At 44.5% G+C, this 22,078-nt stretch overlaps 1 protein-coding gene across 1 annotated transcript; it reads right to left on the bottom strand.

The window, feature by feature from the left end:
- Window positions 1-20,203: 20,203 nt before the first annotated feature.
- On the bottom strand, window positions 20,204-21,295 carry LOC123048324 (probable glutathione S-transferase GSTF1). The gene is made up of 3 exons (XM_044471451.1): window positions 21,092-21,295; window positions 20,957-21,005; window positions 20,204-20,859 (listed from the first exon to the last, which is right to left on the bottom strand). Exons 1-3 carry the CDS (start codon window positions 21,239-21,241, stop codon window positions 20,408-20,410), a joined length of 651 nt encoding a protein of 216 aa, XP_044327386.1. The 5' UTR covers window positions 21,242-21,295; the 3' UTR covers window positions 20,204-20,407.
- Window positions 21,296-22,078: the final 783 nt, after the last annotated feature.

Raw genomic sequence — 22,078 nt, 5'->3', positions numbered from 1 at the left:
CTCCAATCACCAGTTTGAACACTGTCTAGTCGGATGCAGCAAATCTGGACACAACCTCTGCTTCTTCTTCTTTCTCTCTCTCAGGCTGTGGTTTCTCTTGTGTGTTCTCTCTCTCACTTTCACGAATGGCAGCCACCACCAGCAGGGGTGGAATGGCTAGGGTTTTCTCCTTGCTCCCTTTACCAGGGAACACTCACAACCATTGGATGCAGAACAGATCAACGGTTCATATGTGTTGGACTTGTGGGCTGATGTTGGGCTGCCAACACACCTCCATGTGGAGGGACTTAGCCCAACAAACTTCCCCTCCCGACATCATGGAGGGTCTCACTGCCTTCCGGCAGCCATGCCAGCGAGTCGGCAGCATACTTCGAGCTTCTTCATTGTCACCATTTTACTCAACATATCAGCCCCGGAACCTGCTCAGGAGCACATCCAGGAAAATGGTTGGCCTATGTGGCCTGTGGTTCCTTCGCCGTACACAGGGTTCAGTTTTAGAACTTTCTTTCAGTACGACGGGCCGTCCCTGATGGATGGTGTGGACCCTGAAAACAATGTCCAGGACAACCTGTCTGATATTTGGTCTTCTGATTCAGAATTTCAAGCGGTGGAAGCGTTGGCTGATGGTTTTGTGCTTGGGAATCCTGCTGCACGCCTGGCGTTTGTCAGGGCAGGAGGGGATTCAGTTAATTTCTTTGTGGTTGTTGATCAAGAGTTGCTGCTTTGGATGGGAGGGATGCTCAAACGCATCTATACGCCGGCCCTCACCTTTCAGCAACCTGAGTTTGTTATGTTGCCCCTTAACCCGTTCAAACTTCTCCAGAACCAACTGAATGTTGTTGCGGCTGCTTGGCTTGAAGGCATGGTCCCGGAGCATGATGTTTTGTCAGCGGTGTTCAGTTCAATCTTTCAGTTGGGGGTTGTCATCATACCCTCGCTTCTGATGCAGGAGTCTGTTGAGCACAGGTCTGAAGTGGTAGATTCTAATTGGGAGATGGCGGCTCGCTCTCCTGGTCTCAAGGCGATCTCACGACTTGTTTCTGAAGATGCAGAGTTACAGTCAGTGCCCCTGTCAGATCAAGATACTGCTCTCCAGGTGATTGCTTCTACTTCTCTTTATAATGTTCCCCAGCCCCGCAATGTGCTAGTGCCTCTAGACACTACCACTGTCAGAAGAAGCACTCGATCTAACAAGTATGATGGCTTCAAGATCAATCAAGTCTCTGACACCAAGCGTTCTAAGTCACGGGTAAAACCACGTGAGACTTCTTTTATCACAGCTGTTTCTTTGGCTGCTGCCCCCGTGCAGGTTAGGTCTGATGCTTGTCCCCCTCCTACGTCGATTGAAGATCTTCAACAGATGGGTAGCCATTGCGGGATTGCGCAGGATGCTCTTTCTCCCGAGAAGCTGCTGGCTGATCAGCGCTCGTCCACTGGAGCTGGCGACTGAACTTTCACTCGATCATGAATAAGTCGTGGAATGTACTGTCGTGGAACATCAGGGGCATCAATTCTGATACTAAGACTTTGGCTCTTAGGAATGCTATTGATACTAGCGGTTGTTCTGTGCTATGTATCCAGGAAACTAAGCGTGAATCTTTTGATCTGGCGTTTATTAAAACCTTCTGCCCTAAGCGTTTCGATAAATTTGTGTTTGCCCCCTCAGTGGGTGCCTCTGGTGGTCTTATCACAATATGGAATAGCTCTGTGTTTGTGGGCACGCCTTGGTTTGTTGACTCGTTTGCTGTGGGGGTCTCTTTTGTTGCTACGCAGTCTAGTGATTCTTGGAAATTGATCAATGTCTGTGGTCCATGCTCTGGTCAGCGTCGGGTGGATTTTACTAACTGGTTATTTGACCTTAACATACCTGATGATGAAAATTGGTTGATCCTTGGGGATTTTAATTTTATTCGTTCCACGAATAATAGAAACAAACCTGGGGGCGTCGCTGCGGACATGTTGCTGTTTAATGAAATCATTCGAGCGCAGTCTCTGATGGAGTTACCTGTGAAGGGCAGAGCATATACCTGGAGCAACATGCAAGACGACCCACTGCTCGAACAGCTCGACTGGTTCTTTTCTTCCTCCTGTTGGACTACCTCCTTCCCAAACACGATGGTCCTGCCATTGGGGAAACCGGTGTCTGATCATATCCCGTGTGTGGTTGCAATTGAATCTACTATCCCCAAGTCCAAACTTTTCTGCTTTGAGAATTTTTGGGTTAATCATGCTAGGTTTACGGATGTGGTTGCCACCTCTTGGTCCAAAGCATGTCATGCTCCGAACGCTGCTGCCCGCATTTGTAAAAAACTGAAAACTCTGAGATATGATCTCAAGAGATGGAGCAGAGGTATCTCAAAGTTGAAAATGATCCAGAACAGTAATGAATCCTTAGCTATGATGGATAATCTCGAGGACAAAAGACCTCTATTCATCCAGGAGTCAAATTTTAGGAGGATTTTGAAATCTCACTTGCAGACACTGCTCAAGTTTCAGAATGAGTACTGGAGGAAAAGATGCACGATCAGGTATTTCAGATTTGCTGATGAAAACACCAAGCTCTTTCAATCTCTGGCCACTGAGAGATATAGACACAATTCTATTGCCATGCTTCGTGATGGTGCTGTGGAAATCCATGACCATGTTGGAAAGGAAGGGGTGCTGTTCAAAACCTATAAGGAACGTTTGGGTTCTTCTAAACCCACTAGCATGCGTTTTGATCTTTCTAGAATCATTCGTCGGATTGAGGGACTGGATCAATTGTCGGCACCCTTTTCCAATGAAGAGATCGATACCGTAATTAAGGAAATGCCGAGTGACAGGGCTCCGGGCCCTGACGGCTTTAATGGTTGCTTCCTTAAGAGCTGCTGGCAGATCATCAAGTCGGACTTCTATGAGCTGTGTCATGCCTTTCATGCTGGAGGGCTAGATATCACCAGCATTAGTGAGGGGTATATCACCTTGATCCCTAAGAACTCTTCTCCAGAAACTGCGAATGATTATAGACCAATTACTTTACTGAATTGTTGTCTGAAAATCATCACAAAGATCTTGGCTAACCGGCTGCAGAAAGTCATACTCAAAATCATCCATAAAAACCAGTACGGTTTCATCAAAGGGACGACTATCCAAGATTGCCTGGCGTGGTCGTTTGAATACATCCATCAATGCCATACCTCAGCGAGGGAAAACATCCTCCTCAAGTTAGACTTTGCTAAGGCGTTTGACACGATTGAGCACGCCCCCATGATGGAGATCATGAAACACATGGGTTTTGATGACAAATGGCTCGGATGGATGAAAACGATTTTTGGTTCGGGGGTTTCTTCTGTACTCCTTAATGGAGTTCCTGGTCGGAAATTTAATTGTAAATGTGGTGTGCGACAGGGTGACCCTCTCTCACCGTTGATCTTCGTCCTTGCGGCTGACCTTCTCCAAGCAGCAATTAATGATGCTTTCACTCGAGGACTAGTTGAACTTCCTCTCCCTCGTGACAGTGCGGGTGACTTCCCCGTTGTTCAATACGCTGATGATACGATTTTGGTTATGCAGGCGTGTCATGAACAGGCTGCCCGTATGAAAACTATCTTGGAGGATTATGCTGTTTCGATTGGGCTGAAGATCAATTTCCAGAAATCAACTCTTATACCCATTAACATTGATCACCAGCGTGCTTGTGAATTGGCTGGGGTTTTTGGTTGTTCTGTTGGTTCCATGCCCTTCACCTACCTCGGTCTCCCAATGGGCACGACGAGGCCAAGTGTTCTTGATCTTATGCCGCTGGTACATGCTGTCAAGAGAAAGACGTCCACTGCGTTGTCGCTGATGTCATCCGGGGCCAAACTGACCTTAGTCAATTCTGTTGTGACTTCGATGTTGATATATGCAATGTGCACAATCAAATTGCACCCAAAAGTGATCGAGCATCTGGACAAACTGCGTAGATATTGCCTCTGGGCAAAAAACTCTGGCGATGGGGTCAAGAACAACTCCCTTGCGGCCTGGGAACTTATCTGCCGACCAAAACGTTGCGGAGGACTTGGTGTTATTGATATCAAAACACAGAATGTTGCCCTCCTCCTGAAACATCTCTTCAAATTCTATAATCGTGAAGATGTCCCCTGGATAGAGCTGGTTTGGGACGCTTACTACAGAAACAAAATACCGCATGCAACTGATGCAGTGGGCTCTTTCTGGTGGAAGGACGTGATGCAACTCAGTGGGGTCTTCCGAGGGATCACCAAAGTCACCCCGGGGGATGGCTCTAGCGCTTTATTTTGGAAAGATGTTTGGTTTGATAGTAGCCAGGATTCCCCGCTCATGGACATGTACCCACGGGCTTTCTCTTTTTGCCTGAATGAAGACGACTCCATTGCTAAGGTTCTTACTGCAACTGACCCAGCCATGATCTTTAGTCTACCTCTCTCGATCCAGACGAGAGAGGAAATCAAAGAGATTCAACATGGGTCGACGCAAATTCGTGTGGCCAATGAACGTTGTGACATCTGGGAATGCACGCTCGGACGTTTCTCGTCCAAGAAATTCTATAACCACTGCTACAAGCAGGTTGTGGCAGATGAGGCGTTTGGTTGGCTCTGGAAAGCAAGAAGCCCGATCAAATTCAAGATGTTCGGGTGGCTACTCCTAGTTGATCGTCTGAATACCAGGAATATGCTCAAACGCAGACATTTTGCTATCGCGGGGGACAACTACACATGCATGCTCTGTCAAAATCCTCCCGAGGAAACTGTGGAACATCTGTTCTTCAACTGCCCCTTTAGTCAACATTGCTGGAGTAAAGTTGGAATGGTGTGGCCGATACATGCCAACAGATTGGCTTTGCTGCGTGGGGGTAGGGATAACTGGAGGCAACCTCTGTTCATGGATATATTTCTTTTGGCTGCTTGGAGTCTATGGATGGAGAGAAACAACCAACACTTCAGAGGGATTAAGCACTCCTTCGGAGCATGGCTGGCTAGATTCAAGCATCTCTTAGAGTTGCTAACACATAGCTGCAGAGAGGAACTTCGCCCCTTCTTGTCTAACTACATTGTAAATTTGGGTCACTAGGGTTGTAGATAGTTGGCATGGCCGGGGGGGGGGGGCACAAAAACCCTTTGTAACGCATATGTAACTGTTCCTTTGTGAGTAATACAAAGTCAGTGGGAGCCTCTCCCACTGTCATTCACCTTCAAAAAAAAAAACCTTCTCAAGTTGCATTTGCTTGAAATACAGCACATGTCGAATCCAATGATAACGGACTTCTATATGCTTAGACCTTGAATGAAAGCTTGCATTCTTACTCAAGTGGATAGCATACAACACATACTTGTCTTGCTTAAAACTAAGTTCACAAGCCAACCGTTTCAGCCACAATAGCTCTTTGCTCGCCTCTGTTACAACAATGAATTCAGCTTCAGTTGTATTCAATGCCACACACTTCTGCAGCCTGCTTTGCCACGACACCGCTCCCCCTGCATAGGTAACCAAGTATCCTGAAGTAGACATCCTTCTGTCAACATCTCCAGCCATGTCAGAATCTGAAAAAGCAACCAGTTTGGCTTCACCACCACCAAAGCAAAGTTTCAGATTTGTGCTGCCCCGGAGATATCTCAAAATCCACTTCACGGCTTCCCAATGAGGTCTTCCTGGATTAGACATAAATCTGCTCACAGTAATAACTGCATGAGCAATGTCAGGCCTTGTACACACCATAGCATACATCAAACTCCCAACTGTTGAACCATAAGGAACATGATGCATTTCCTTTTTCTGTTCATCAGTGGTAGGACATTGCTTTCTGCTCAACTTGAAATGGGCTGCTAGTAAACAACTCACAACTTTAGCATTTTCCATCCTGAACTTCTGAAGTACCTTCTCAATATACTTCTCTTGAGACAAACTTGTTGCAATTTCTGTCTCGCTCAATTCTCATACCGAGAATATTCTTTGCTGGACCTAAGTCTTTCATAGCAAAACATTTGCTCAACTCCTTCAACTTAGTAATCCTAGAGACATTCTTGTCAACAATCAGGATATCATCAACATAGAGCAATAATATGATGAAATCATCACCTGAGAACCTCTGAATAAACACACAATGGTCTGAGCTACACTTCTTGTAGCCTTGCTCCCCATGACAGTTTTAAACTTCATGTACCATTGTCTTGGTGCTTGTTTCAGGCCATAGAGACTTTTCTTCAGCTTGCACACACAGTCTTCTTTGACTTTCACAAGAAACCCCTCAGGTTGCTCCATCTATATTTCTTCCTCCAACTCACCATGAAGGAATGCAGTCTTCACATCCATTTGCTCAACTTCTAAGTTCAGACTTGCTGCCATGCCAAGGATTACTCTTATGGATGTCATCTTCACAATCGGAGAAAAGATCTCATCATAGTCAATGCCTTTTCTCTAGCCGAATCCTTTTACAACTAGCCTAGCCTTGTACCTTGGATGTGATGTGTGCTCTTCTTGCTTGATTCTATAGACCCACTTGTTCTTCAAAATTTTCTTGCCCTTGCGCAACTTCACCAACGCATACGTATGATTCTTATGCAAGGAATCCATCGCCCCTTGCATAGCATTTTTCCACTCCTTCTTGTGCTCATCTTCCATTGCATCTGCAAAGCATTCAGGTTCTGAACCGTCAGATAATAACACCACGTATTGATCTGAGGGATACCTGCTGGAAGGAATTCGACCCCTATTGGATCTTCTGAGTGGAGCAGCTGGTGGACTTTCTGGTGCTAGTACTTCCTGCTGATCCGGATCATCAACTTCAGCATCATACTCTTGTTGCTACTGTTGGGGAGCATCTTCTTCACCTGCACCACCATGTACATCATCTTGTACATCTTCTGCATCTGCTTCAACTTGCACAGGAGCTGGAGCTGCAGGAACTGGGTCAGAATCAATCATGTCTTGCTGTTGCTGAGGAGGAACCTCCCCCTTTGTCTTCACAATATCCTCAATTGTTTGGTCTTCAACAAACACAACATCACGGCTTCTCACAACTTTCCTTGCTATAGGGTCAAACAGCTTGTAGCCAAACTCATCACCACCATAGCCAAGAAAGATACACTCCCGTGTCTTCAATCAAGCTTTGACCTTTCATCTTGAGGAATATGAACAAAGGCCTGGCACCCAAAAACCTTCAGGTGGTCATATGAGACGTTCTTGTCACACCAGACCATGTTAGGAACATCTCCCTACAAAGGATAACTTGGTGAGAGATTAATAAGATAAACTGCAGTCATCAAAACCTCACGCCAAAAGTGTTTACGTAGCTTTGCACTTGACAGCAAGCATCTAACTCTCTCCATAATTGTCCTGTTCATCCTCTCAGCAAGACCATTCAGCTGTGGTGTCTTCGAGGGAGTAAATTGATGCCTAATACCTTGCTGCTTGCAATATGCATCAAATGGCCCAATGTACTCTCCTCCATTATTAGTGCGAATGCACTTGATCTTCTTCTTAGTTTCTCTCTCAACCGAGGCTTGGAATTGCTTGAATACACCTAGTACTTGGTCTTTGGTCCTCAAAGTGAAGGCCCAAACTTTCCTGGAAAAGTCATCAATAAAAGTCACAAAGTACTTAGCACCACCAAGAGATCTTACCGACATTTTGCAAAGATCGGAATGTATCAAGTCCAGCTTCTCGGGCTTCTTGTGAGGAGGTAGAGTCTTGAAGGCAACTCGGTGTTGCTTCCCTGCTAGACAATCTGAACATTTCTTGATGTGAACTCCTTTCACACCCTTCAACATTTTTTTCTTCACTAGCACTGTCATCCCCTTCTCACTCATGTGCTCAAGTCTCTTGTGCCATAGAGCACAATGATCATCCTTCTCTAGTGCATTGACAGAAGCACTAAAGAGCTTAGCATGAATATGATACAGTACTGAGACCATTTTACCTCTTGCAACAATGATGTTGCCTTTGGTGAGCTTGTACTGCCCTTTTTCAAAACTGCTCAAGTAATCATCTCCATCAAGCAAACCAACCGAGATAATATTGAGACGAAGTGCCTCAACATGCCTCACAGATTTGAGGACTAACCTTGTACCATTTGTGGTCTCCAAATGAACATCTCCTTTTCCAATGATGGCTGCTCTATCATTGTTCCCCATCTTCACAACACCAAAATCACCTGATATATAGTTAGTGAAGAGCTCTCTGTGAGATGTAGCATGAATGGTAGCACTACTGTCCGGTATCCAAATCATCTCGTCACCATCCACAAGGTTGACGGTTTCATCAGAAACAACAGTGATCCTCTCCTCAACAGTGGAACCAAATCTGCCCTCATTTTCTTCATGCATAACAAGCATGATGTCCTCTTCTACTGCAGTAACTCGGTTTCCCTCTGTGTCATTATCACTGTCAACTTGCTTCTTCTTTTTCTTTTTTTCTTTCTTCCACTTGTCACATTGCCACTTAATGTGGCCCTTTCGATGGCAGTGATGGCACTCATAATCAGCATTCTTACTTTTTGATTTGCTCCTACCTCTTTCTGCCCCTTTACCTGGACCTCTGCTCTTGCTTCTCCCCCTGGACTGAGTGACCAGCACCTCTGAATGTGAGGAAGAACTAGCTTTAGCCACCTTTCTGGACTCTTCATTTAGTACCCTGGTTTTCACAAGATTCCAAGTGATAACTCCATTAGGTGCTGAATTGCAAACCGTGACCTTAAAGGTCTCCCAGCTGTCCGGTAATGAGCCTAGTAGCAGCAAAGCTCTCACTTCATCTTCAAATATAATTCCCATTGAAGAAAGCTGATTTATAATGCCTTAAAATGTATTCACATGATCTGCAATTAGAGTGCCCTCTTTGTACCTCAAGCACATCAATTGTTTGATCAAGAACATCTTGTTTGTACCTTCTTTTTGGGCAAACAACTCTTCTAATTTCTGCCATAAGGTGCGTGCATGTGTCTCATCAATGATATGGTTCAAAACATTGTCATCGACCCATTGCCGAATAAACCCACAAGCTTGGCGATGAAGTACCTTCCACTGACCTTCCTCAATGCCCTCCGGCATCTCGGTGGAGAACACTGGCTTCCAGTATTCTTTCACATACAACAAGTCCTCCATCTTGCCCTTCCATTCTTGATAATTTGTACCATTCAAAGATATCATCCTGCTGGTATTCACTTCCATCTTTCACCACAAGAAACTCAGTAATTTGCACAAGCAAACCAAGGCTCTGATGCCACTTTGTTGGGGCTGGACAGCAACAATGCGCTGCACAAATTCACCGACACGGCAAATATGCACACTACACAGCCCCCTCCACTTGTGATAAACTTTGAGGACAACTTCAACCAACAAGTAAGCAGCGGAATAACACAAACAACATGCACATGTGACACATGATTTAACGTGGAAAAACCTCCTCAACTTGAGGAGTAAAAAGCCACGGCTGTGGACCGACCGGTCCACGCAACTTCACTATGAGAATGATGAGTACAAAGTCTTCTCTAGAACCTCTAGAGATATTTACAACACACTCTCCACGTTGCCAACCGGCAACAACAACAACAGCCACAAGAGGCAAGATTTCAGCAAAGCAGAGTTTATACAGCTTATGTACCCTTCAGTGTTTTGCAAACTGCTCTTAAACCGCTGAACCAAACAGCACCAAATTTGGCAGACAAGTAGACACATGAGTTCTTGACATCCCCTCCAAATTTCAGCTCAATCGGACATTATTTGCCTACCCAAACTGTTCGTCTCCCAAAACTACTCTGTTCTGAAACTGCAGCAGTCAGAGCTGACAAAACCACTCTCAAATCTGATGCTCCATGACCCAATCCTCAAACCAGCTAACCAGATCAAAGTACTCAAAGTAAGGAACGAGCTCACCAAGTTTGGGGTCGATCCAAGCACGTTTGAGCCTCCAATCACCAGCTTGAACACTGTCTAGTCAGATGCAGCAAATCTAGACAGAACCTCTGCTTCTTCTTCTTCCTCTCTCTCAGGTTGTGGTTTCTCTTGTGTGTTCTCTCTGTCACTCTCACGAATGGCAGCCACCACCAGCAGGGGTGGAGTGGCTAGGGTTTTCTCCTTGCTCCCTTCACCAGGGACACTCACAACCGTTGGATGCAGAACAGATCAACGGTTCATATGTGTTGGACTTGTGGGCTGATGTTGGGCTGCCAACACACCTCCATGTGGAGGGACTTAGCCCAACACTATAGTAGTATGTAGTACTGTGAATTAATGGTGTTACACAAAAAAGGAGATTTCTATTACATATCCAGCCAAGCAAACATCTCTTTTCAAACTCGCGTAGAGAACCAACACTTGAAGAGGAGGTGATCCGCCATTTCCTGCATCTCTGGTTGCAGAAAAAGAGCATCAGTCACAAATTGGACCACCCTCGGCGTTGGAGCCTATCCACTGTCCAAATTCTATTTCGAGTGACTATCCAAGCGAATAATTTAGATTTTGGGGGCACCCACGCCTTCCAGTCCATGTCCTGCATGTTGGAGCGCACAAGTCCAGCGAATTGGGCTTTGCAAGCTGACGATGTAGTATAGGCTCCTCCACTATTGAGCTTCCACATGATAGAATCTGGACCCTGGTTGGATGGTGACATTTGCTAGCTTATACCCAAGGGTGACGAACTGTTGGATGTGCTCGAGCGCCATCCCCTGTTGGGTGTCAAACTCCTTTTCTTAATTAACTAACATATATGTTTGTGCGTTGCAACGGGAGAGATATAATTTTTTTGCAGGAAGCAATGAAAGAGATAATTGTTGTGTCCATAAAAAACGGTCTCCGAAGCGGTGGCGATAGAGATGCGTACATCCAAAACGGTCTCTGTAGCGGTCGGTGACACATCGAGGAGCTGTGGTCTTCTCTTGGGTCATGTTTGGCCCGCAAGATCTTGATAGTGGTTGGGTTGGTCGGCATGGCGCCGACCACCCAACTCGTCCCCTTTTATCCTCTGGGTCCGTCTCCGTCTCAGGGTTGTGGTTGCCTCCTCCTTTGGTGGCTGCTCAACGACCTTCGGGGCACGGTTTCTTCAACCACTCCCTCCTATGATTACGTAGCCGAATGGTTTACTAACTGCAACATATAAATCCCGTTTCATCGCATAATGAATGTCCATTTTTTTATCAGGATTTATGCTCTTTGATTATTTTAGAGTTCATGTGCCCACAATTTTCATTTAATTAGAGCCAAACCAACATACTCTATTTTATTGGCACGTGCGCACAATTTGTTTCAATTATAGCCAACCAACATATTCTCTTTTATTGGCACATGCAAGCTACCACCGGCAATAAATTATGGAGTCCTCTGTTCTGCTTATGATTCTCGAGACAACTTCCTTATTTACAAACAACCTAGGGACATTTAAAAATTGGTGTGATTTAGTATAAAGCTCAAGGTGGGACTATTACTGTCATAACTGCAAGCTAGCTGAGTTGGTTTTGTCCAGCGACATAATAGAAAAGGTCCATAGTTCAATCCCCTTGTGGCCTAAATTTTTTGATGCTTGCCTGTTCGACAGAAAAAGAAATGTGTGATAGGCCCAGTTCAGTCCACCCGAGGGACAAAGAAAAATCAGGAACTACGTGTGGAACTGATGGAACAAAATCTTTATGTATATTTAATAGGACCAACCGTTTTAATGTAACAAAGCTGACATAGCTCAGTTGGAATCCGCTTGATGAACTGGATGAGACTTCGCAAGTTTGATTCCTATAAGCGGCAAAATGTTTTTGCCTCCCTTGGCAAGGATCGATGGATGTAGAGCAGGCCAGCAAGGGAATGCGGCTAAGGCCCAATACAGCCTTGGTGACAGAGCAATTATTTCTGCTTTTTCCTGTTTGAGTCTTGCTAGCCACTTGAACAAACACGTCATGCTAACCAATGGGCAGTGCGAATATTTAAGAACATAGTCCAGCTTCAGATTCAATAAAAAAATTTGAACTTGTCAAAAAATATTAAAATATTTGAATAGCCGAATATCTTGCGAAGGTGAATAATTTTGAAATTATGAAACAGTTTTTGAAAATTCCGCAATTTATAAAAAATGAAAAGGTTAAGACATGAACATTTTTTGAAATTCACAAATATTTTTAAAAAATGAACCTTTTATTAAATCAAGAATATTTTTCGACTTTGGAACAACTTTTAAAAAGGGGAACATGCTTTCAACATTCGGAAAATTTTAGAAAATGTGTTTTTATTTAAACATGAACATTATTTTGAATTTGTGCACATTTCACTTAAAGAAGAATATTTTTCGAATTTGAAACATTTTTTAAAATGCAATTTGTCTTTGAAAACCTCGAACAATTTAGGAAAACACACAAAAATGGGATTGTTTGGAATTTTAACAAATTTTGAAATTAGATCAAAAATTAAAAGTACCAAAACTTTTCAAAACAGGAACTAAATTTGAGAATTCTGAACATTTTTCAAAAAAATGAAGAAAAATGAAATTTTGAACATGTTTTGAAAATTATGAATTGACGAAAAAAGTGAAAAATAAAAGTAAACTTTGAAGGGAAAAATAAGAATGAAACAGGAAAGAAAAAAGAAAGGAACAAGAAAGAAAAAATAGAAACAACAAAAGATTAGGAAAACGGGCCGGCCCAGTCATGGGGGCCTTATGGCATGCCCCGGCTATTTGCCGCATCACGCGGCCCATGTCCAAATTATGGACAAACCAGTTTTTCATTTCTAGCATACGGAGGCACAAAAATTTGGTCCACCTCAGATAGGAAAAAATTCTTTTCGGTAATGAACGGATAAAAAATCAGAGAAACACACCTTGCTTTATTATTATGTACAGATGAAATGGCAAAACTTTTGCCTTGTTTTGAAAAATGGATTTCTGTTAGAGATCCGCGGTGGGTAGCCAATGTGGAAACATGCATGGAATTTTGTCCTGGCGTAGTGGCCAATATGTGCCTCCGACATGACGATGAGCGGGACAAACAGGTGGAAGGAAAAGGAGGCCAACACTTAACGTGCCAGATGCAGTGATCCGACGTGGATAGAGCAGATTAGGCCCTTTTCTGTCGCGCTTACTAGTATTAATTTTCCTAGGCAGTACAACTGGAGTTTTAGTATTTATCGTCTTGAGAAACATGTTATTTTCCACTTGGATCTAATTGTTGTAACACGACTTGTTTTAGTTCTATATCTTCTTGAGTTATTTAATTTCATCACACTTGTTTCTTTCTAGAGGCCAAAGGTTGAAACGCAATTTATTTTATGAGTGATGTTCAATCACATCTGCGAAATCCAGGTCGTCAAATGACAGGATTCAGATAACAATCGTACCAATCTAGTTATGTCAAAATGAAATAGGAACGCATGTGTGACAGCCAATAATATAATTATTGGTCAAAATAATTAGCTGAAAGAGCAATGTTGTTTCGTTGACACCCCATAGACTACAGTACGCCCACAGTTTGACCAGATTTGACCAAAATTCAAAAAAACTGAAATAATTATTTAGTAACACTAATATTTCTTGAATAATTAGTTTGACCATTGTTTGACCACAGTTTGACCAGATTTGACCAAAATTCAAAAAAACTGAAATAATTATTTAGTAACACTAATATTTCTTGAATAATTAGTTTGACCATTGTTTGACCACAGTTTGACCAGATTTGACCAAAATTCAAAAAAACTGAAATAATTATTTAATAACACTAATATTCTTGAATAATTATTTAGTAACACTAATACTTCTTGAATAAGTAGTTTGACCATAGTTTGACCAGATTTAACAAAAATTAAAAAAAAACTAAAATTTGAGCATAACTTTTTTTCCTTTTAGAATTTGAGGATTCCAAAAATTTGCAAACAGGCCATAGGCCGTCAAAATCGGATGCGGATTTTCGTGCTGAACATTTTGATATATTATACGTTTTTTCTGACATCGTATGCAAAAGTTATAGCCGTTTTACATTTTCCCTACATTTTGATATATAGGGATGGGCCTTTAGTCCCGGTTGGCCTGGCCAACCGCGACTAAAGGCCTTCGGGCCAGCCTGAGGACCTTTAGTCCCGGTTGGCCAGGCCAACCGGGACTAAAGCCCCTCCCGTCCGCCAGCTGTCGACCGAGCGCGCTGGGCCCAGATAGTTGGTCGCGGGTCTCCTCCCGAACCGCGACTAAAGACCCCTTTTGTCGCGGTTCGATTATTTTGGGGACTAACGGAGGCGTATGGAAGCCTCTTTTTCTACTAGTGGTCATGGCCCTTTGTGCATAGAGGAAGCCCTATTTAGGTCATTTCTTTTGGTACAAAGTTACTAATCAATTGAGATTAATCTTTCTGCTGAATAATATGTTAGTGAATATACTGTAAAAAACTAGGCTTAAGCGTATGCATATCTGCAGGGAAGCGTGCGTGTTAATATAGGGCTCAAAGCCAGAGGATTACAAGAGTTGGTTAGGCTAGGATTGATCTCCAAGTAATCTAACAAACTATGGGATCATATCTCTAAGCCTAACTATATTACAACAACCATACACACGCACACGTTACAATGTTTAACACTCCCCCTCAATCACAACTTTCTAAGTTGAGATTGTGCCTAAAAGCTTCTAATTGCCGCAAGGTGAGAGGTTTAGTAAACCCATCTACCACCTGATCACCTGTAGGTATGAATCTGATATTCAGCAATTTATCAGCCACTCTTTCTCGAACAAAGTGGTAGTCAATCTCAATATGCTTCGTCCTGGCATGGAAGATAGGATTAGCAGACAAATAAGTTGCACCAAGATTGTCACACCAAAGTGATGCTGCTCTTGAATGAGAGATACCCAACTCTGTTAGCATATTCTGAACCCAAATAATCTCAGCAGTAGCATTAGCTAGGGCTTTATACTCAGCTTCTGTACTTGACCTGGACACTGTTGGCTGTTTGCGAGCACTCCAAGAGACCAAATTACTGCCAAGAAACACTGCAAAGCCTCCTGTTGACCTTCTATCATCAAGACAGCCTGCCCAATCTGCGTCTGAGAAAGCACTAACAAGCATTGAATCTGACTTTCCAATTTTCAGTCCATGACTCTGTGTCCCTTGAAGATACATTAAGTATCCTCTTTACTGCAGTCCAATGTGCACTAGTAGGAGCATGTAAGACCTGACATACTTTATTTACTGAATATGAGATATCTGATATAGTTAATGTCAAATATTGTAATGCTCCTACAATACTTCTGTACCTGGTGGAGCCCTCTGCTCCAAGGGTCTCTCCATCATAAAGAGACATTTTCTCAGAGACAGATAAAGGTGTAGATGATAGCTTACATCCTTTCATGCCCATTCTCTGAAGTATTTCTTGCACATATTTTCCTTGTGACAACACAATTTCTCAAGTCCATAAGAAGGGCTTCAACTGCTTTAGATGATGAACTAGTGACAACTATATCATCAACATAAATAAGCATAAAAATGGTTATTCCACATCGATGGTAGAAAAACAGTGAGGTATCTCCCTTTGAGGGAGTAAATCCAAGTGATTGTAACTTAGAGGAGAGCCGAGAGTACCAAGCTCTAGGTGCTTGTTTTAGTCCATACAGTGCCTTATCAAGTTTGCAAATATGATGTGGTGCATTTGGATTTTCATACCCAGGAGGTTGCCTCATGAACACTTCTTCCTCCAGAACACCATGCAAGAACACGTTGTTTACATCAAGTTGTCTTATGCACCAATCTCTAGATACTGCAACTGAGAGAATTAATCTAATAGTAGCAGCTTTCACTACTGGACTAAACGTGTCCTCATAGTCAATTCCATACCTCTGTTTGAAACCTTTAGCAACCAGACGTGCCTTGTACCTGTCAATGGTGCCATCAGATTTCCTCTTTACCTTATAGACCCACTTGCAGTTGATTATGTTTTTGCCTCTGATTGGTGGAACTAAACGCCAAGTTTTATTCTTCATTAAAGCAGCATACTCCTCATCCATTGCCTCCCTCCAACGAGGTTCACCTAGTGCTTCTCCAAAATTTTGCGGTTCACCTGTTGCACAAAAAGAGCCCCAACGTACACAACCATCTTTATATATTTTAGGTTTAACAATACCACTTTGTGACCTGGTGTTGGAGAGCACAGGAGGTGGCGGAGCTGGTCGTTCAAGCTGCTATAGAAGGCGATTTGAAGAACGATGGCTGTCGAGGATGGCTGTCGGACGATGCGATGGACCCCGGGTCCGCTGTGCGACCCAGCCTGGTCTGCCGCCGAATCAGGGGCCGGCGCAGATCCCACATGGGATTCCCCTGCGGCAGCTGACGCGTCTGGCGCCACGGATCCCGAGCGATTCGCTCCGGGATTTGCGTCTGGATCTTCTGCAGCTTCCTCTGTCGTTTCTGCATGCATAAAATCATACGTATTTTCGCCAAAATCTTCTCTGTTTTCCTGCATACTTGCATCAGGGTTTTGATCAAAGGTATTATTAGACATGGACATGCGTTCATCAGTATCTACAACTCCCCCTTGATCAAAACGAGGCGATGGCAGAAGATGAACAGGTAAAAGAGTGAGCTCTTTGCGTAGTTGTGCACCGGCGTTAGGATGAAGTTTGGCGAAAGGAAAAACGTGTTCATCAAAGACGACGTCCCGAGAAATATAGACACGACCAGAGGCTATATCGAGGCACTTGTATCCTTTGTGGAGGCTACTGTACCCCAAGAAGACACATTGTTTTGACCTAAATTCAAGTTTGTGCTTATTGTAAGGACGCAAATTAGGCCAAACGGCACACCCAAATATGCAGAGAAAGGTATAGTCAGGTTTCTTGCCAAAGAGACGTTCAAGGGGCGTTTGGTTTTTGATGACCCTACTAGGGACACGGTTGATGAGATACACAGCGGTAAGAAACGCCTCGTCCCAAAATTTTAAGGGCATAAAGGCGTGGGCAAGGAGAGACAGACCGACTTCCACAATATGACGGTGCTTCCGTTCTGCGGATCCATTCTGCTGGTGAGCGTGGGGACACGAGACATAATGGGTGATGCCAATGCGCTCAAAAAAAGAATTGAGTTTCTGGTACTCACCCCCCCCCCCCCCAATCCGTTTGCATAGCAAGAATTTTTCGATCAAAGAGGCGTTCAACATGTTGTTGAAAGAGATGAAATTTCTCAAACACATCAGAGTTATTTTTGAGCAAATAAATCCAACTAAACTTGCTAAAATCATCAATAAATCTCACATAATATTTTTGTCTTCCTACAGAGACGGGTCCAGGACCCCACACATCCGAAAAAACAAGCTCTAAAGGAGCCTTTGACTCACTAAAATACTTAGGATAGGGAAGTTGATGGCTCTTGGCCATCTGACAAGCATCACAAACCAGCATATGGTCTTGTTTATTTGACACGGGAAGACTGAAATCTCGAAGAATTTTCTGAACCACCGGTAATGCAGGATGTCCTAAGCGCTTGTGCCACCGTGAAGTAGATGGCTTGGTCACGCTAAGAACTTGTTGAATGGGAGCATCTTGCCGGCCAGAAACAGGAAACAGACCACCCCTACTCTCGTTTTGAAGAATGATCCTCCGAGTGGCCCGATCCTTAACAAAAAAAGTTTCAGGGTAAACCTCAAGGAAAGCATAATTATCTTTGATGAGTTGATAGGCAGAAAGTAAACTTTTGTCGGCTTGCGGAGAATGAAGTATGTTCTTTAGATCTAAGGAGCCATGAGGAGTAGATAGAACTGAATGACCAACATGTGCAATGTCCATACCTTAACCACTTGCGGTGTGGATTTGCTCCGAGCCGGTGTAGCGATCATGGACAGCAAGCATCTCCAGTTCACCGGTCACGTGGTTGGTTGCGCCGGAGTCAAGATACCAGTTGGTATCAACTCCATAAGAGTGGACGGCGTTGGCAGATCGGTTTCCACCGCCGCCACCACCACCTCCACCACCAGCAGGGTTACGCACGTTGTTGTTGAAGTTGCGGTCGTACTCTTCTTGCAGCGCCACGCACCATGCCCCTCGTACTTGCAGATTTGGCACTTCTCACGGTCACCGCGGTCACCGCGATCACCACCCTGGCGAGGCGCGCCACCAGAGCCGCCGCCACCAGAGTAGTTGTCGAAGAAGCGGGTGCCCGTGTTGTTGTTGTTGTAGCCACGGGAGCCGCTGTTGCCGCCGTCACGAGAGCCACCCTAGTTGGAGTTGCCACGGCCTCCGCCTTTTGTAGCGAGGTTGGCGGAGTAGGCGGAGGTCTGTGCGGCGATGCGTGACTCAACAGCAAGCAGCAGCGAGAATAACTCGCCTAGGCCGATTGGCTGGTCAGTGATGGTGCGCGTGGAGACGGCGGACACGAACCCGCTGTACTCCGGCTCGTGCATGAGCCCCTGGATGATGTGAGAGACGACATCATCTTCATCCAGGGGCCTCCCGGCAGCTGCAAGTTCGTCAGCGAGCCCCTTCATCTTGGTGAAGTAGGCAGCCGCCGAAAGATCGCCCTTCTTGGTGTGGCCGATCTGATTGCGAAGCTGGATGATGCGGGCGCGGGATTGCGAGGAGAAGCTCTGAAGGAGAGCACTCCAGGTGGCGGCGGCCGTCGTGCAGATGCTGACCTACAGGAGCACTTCGCGAGAAAGGGAAGCGATCAAAAACGAAAGCGCCTGCTGGTCCTGGGTAACCCACACAGCATGCTCTGGGTTGACGGCGATGGTGACCTCCTTCTTGCCGGAGACATCCCTCTCCATGCGGATCTCAGGGGCGGGTTCCTTCTGGGAGCCATCCAGGAAACCCATCATGCCCGCTGCACGGATATGCGGTAGGACCTGCGCCCTCCAGACGAGAAAGTTCTCTCGGTTCAGCTTTTCCGTGATGGTGTGGCCGAGGGAAGCGAGGGAGGGCGTGGCCATGGCGGAGGAGGACGCCGAAGACATCTAGATGCGATGGAAGAGTCCGGCTCTGTATACCATGTAAAAAATTAGGCTTAAGCGTATGCATATCTGTAGGGACGCGTGCGTGTTAATATAGGGCTCAAAGCCAGGAGATTACAAGAGTTGGTTAGGCTAGGATTGATCTCCAAGTAATCTAACAAACTATGGGATCATATCTCTAAGCCTAACCATATTACAACAACCATACACACGCACACGTTACAATGTTTAACATATACAATATTGAATAATTGTATTTTCACATCAATACACCTTAAATAGTATACTGAGGTTAATCTTGCTTCAGTACTTACATACTTTGCTCGATTGTTAGTCTAATTGTTTGAAGAAGATAGTTGGCTACTTCCTTGATCAAGGTCACGCTCCAAGATTTTTTTTAAGATACTTGAAAATGGTGTCTTTGAGAATATTAATAAAGAAGACATAATTGAAGATTTCATTTCAAGGAGTATTGGATGGATGATGCTTTTCATAAAACATGTGGTCAGTTTATTGCTTTGGTAATACCTTTAATCTTTTAGCATTGATATTATGAAACAAAAAATAATTAATTTACATAGTTATGTGGGAATATGCTTTAGTTATGTTTAAGATTTTTAAAAATTTAAGGCCCCATTCTGTATTTTGCACCACGGCCGTGAATTGCTGAGGAAGCCCATTTGCACACCACACATGGATCAACACACTGCTAGGCGTTCCATCACACCCACTAGACCATGATGGCGTGTGTTACCGCGTCCATTTATTTTTTAATGATATAATGAAATGAATTTTCTTACATATATCTTTTTAGCATAATGTTCTTAGATTTGTTTTTGCGGGAACATGTTCTTAGATATTAAGAGGCACGAAACACATGAAAGTTAAATTTGTATAAATTTATCCACACACTTGCTATTAACAATCAAAGTGAAAAATTGTTGGATGGGCTAGAGCGGTCAAGCTGCAATAAAGGAATAGAATATCTGCACCCAAGGCCCACCGTTGTGGTCCACAGAAGCCCGGTGTACCTGTAATTGTTATGAGGATGAATAAAGTTACATGTTTTTTTCACAAAAAATAAAAAAGCAGCCCGATGAATGAGAAGGCACCGAAAACGGCCAGCAGAGCAGCGGCCCTTTTGACGTCGTAAATTTAGATTTGGTCACGCCGGTGCAAACTAGTCAACTCGGAGCCGCTAGATCTAGCATCGTCACGTCACCCTGTTGAGCAGGTGGTGTTTAGGTATTCTAAAAGGAGACGTGCAAACTAGTGATTTGGACTTTGACAAGCAACCAATCAAAAAGAAAAGTGTGGCACAAAAAATGGAACATACAGATAGATACAACCACCAGAACTGCAGACTTGCACAATTCTGGTAGACAGTACAAATTACATTATACTCATGCATGCAGTCATGCACACAATAAAATTGAATACTATAGAATGAAGCATGCAGATCAATTACTAATTAAGCTGCCATAGTAGCTATATACTTATAAGCAGGCAGTTGCGTGGTACGTTCATGGTGTCATGGTTGCACTGAGCTTCTGAATCGCCGGCCTGGACATGATGCTCTCCCACCACGCCTTCACGCGCGGGTACGACTCAAACAGGGCCCCATGCGGCGTCGCCATGAAGTAGAAGGTGTAGGGGAAATGGTTGAGGTCGGCGAAGCTGAGGAAATCCCCGGCCAGGTACCTGTGCTTGGACAGCCGCTCCTCATAGACCTCGAGCACTTTCCTCAGCTTCCCGAGGCTCTCGTCGACGACCTTCTCGTCGGTGGGCTTGCCGTGCATGAGAGGGAAGATGAGACACTCGTAGACGATCGGCGAGAGGGCCGCGCTGTACGTGTGCGCCTCCACCTCCGTCCACACGTCCACCATGGCGGCTTCTGAATGGTCGCCGTCCCTCAGCAGGTCGGCCTCGTCCGTCTTGTACTTGCGCGCCACGTACTTTGCGACCGCTCGTGACTCTGCATGCAACGCGTGAGTAAAAAAGCAGAAAAGTTCGTCCAACTTGACCAGGAAGGGAGGATTGTGATCATGGCTCGTGGGAGGGGCGTTACGTACCGAAGAGAACGAGGTCACCGTCCTGGAACGCGGGGATTTGCCCGAACGGCTGCAAGAAAACATCCATCAGGGCCAAAACATAAATACAACGTAGGAGAAGATGGCATAAAAACCAAGTAAGCATATGTTACGTACGTTTCTGGCAAGGTGGTCGGGGCTCTTGTGCTCCTTGGCCTGGAAGTCGACGTCGACGAGCTCGTAGTCGGCGCCGGCCTCCTCCAGGAACACCAGCACCCGCGCCACGTTCGGCGACATGGCCTGCCCGAACACCTTCACCGGCGCCATTGCGTTTCCTTTGCTCCAAGATGATCACGGTGGTTTCTGTGGTTGTGGGACCGCACAAAGTTAGTAAAGTAAGAGGCCATCACGCCCCCCTTTTATAAGCGCAAGAACCAAGGAGGGAGACCAGAAGATAAGTAGCCAGGTGTGTGTGAAATGCATCGCTGAAATGCGAGCCACGGAAACTGAGACGAAATCGCTAATTTCAGAAATATAGAGCATAAAAAATGTCAATAAATGGGTTCGAAGTTGCGTAAAGACTGGAAATTTGACTTCTAAGCACATATTTTTTGGACGCCGGCTATCTGCTCGCGAGCTCACGTGCTCTCTGATGACACTAGAATAACAAATATAGAAAATATAAAACTATGTTTTTTTTGGAAACATCCGTTGATGATTTTTTACATACATGTAACTTTTCGTGAAGAAAAAATACTCCTGAATACTCTAGCTGAAAAAACAAAATCGATGCTTCAAAAAGACTATTATGAAAAGCATTTTGGAGAACTATTTTGTTTTTTTCTTTTGATCAGAGCACTGGAAATATTTGATCTTCAAGAAAACTTGCACGTATGTTACACATTCAACAATGTTTACTACAAAACAAAAAACAATGTTTAGTGCTAAAAAAAATCAGTTTGGCCCGGAGCTGACTTGGGCCCTCGCGCCCTTCCCTATCCCTCTTATCACTCTCCTTGTCGATATCGAACAGTATAAATCGGCGAACGGAGAAGTGCGCAGCCGGCGGCTAGCCAAGCTTGACCAAGCGAGCTGCCAGTGTAAAATTAGCCGAATAGTCATTGGCGTAACATGTATACACTCTTAATAATACTGTTTTGTTGC

Source organism: Triticum aestivum, chromosome 2D (genome assembly GCF_018294505.1).
Source record: "Triticum aestivum cultivar Chinese Spring chromosome 2D, IWGSC CS RefSeq v2.1, whole genome shotgun sequence".
In the NCBI taxonomy this organism is placed as follows: Eukaryota; Viridiplantae; Streptophyta; class Magnoliopsida; order Poales; family Poaceae; genus Triticum; species Triticum aestivum.
Note: the sequence above shows the minus strand (reverse complement) of the source record. Positions and strands in the feature narration are given on the sequence as shown.

Excerpts from the sequence above, each read along its gene's own strand:
- LOC123048324 (XM_044471451.1), bottom strand. The coding sequence starts at position 21,241 with ATGGCGCCGGTGAAGGTGTTCGGGCAGGCCATGTCGCCGAACGTGGCG. Across the intron at positions 21,006-21,091 it reads CCGACCACCTTGCCAGAAAC|CCGTTCGGGCAAATCCCCGC; the intron begins GTACGTAACATA and ends GTTTTCTTGCAG. Across the intron at positions 20,860-20,956 it reads CGGTGACCTCGTTCTCTTCG|AGTCACGAGCGGTCGCAAAG; the intron begins GTACGTAACGCC and ends CGTTGCATGCAG.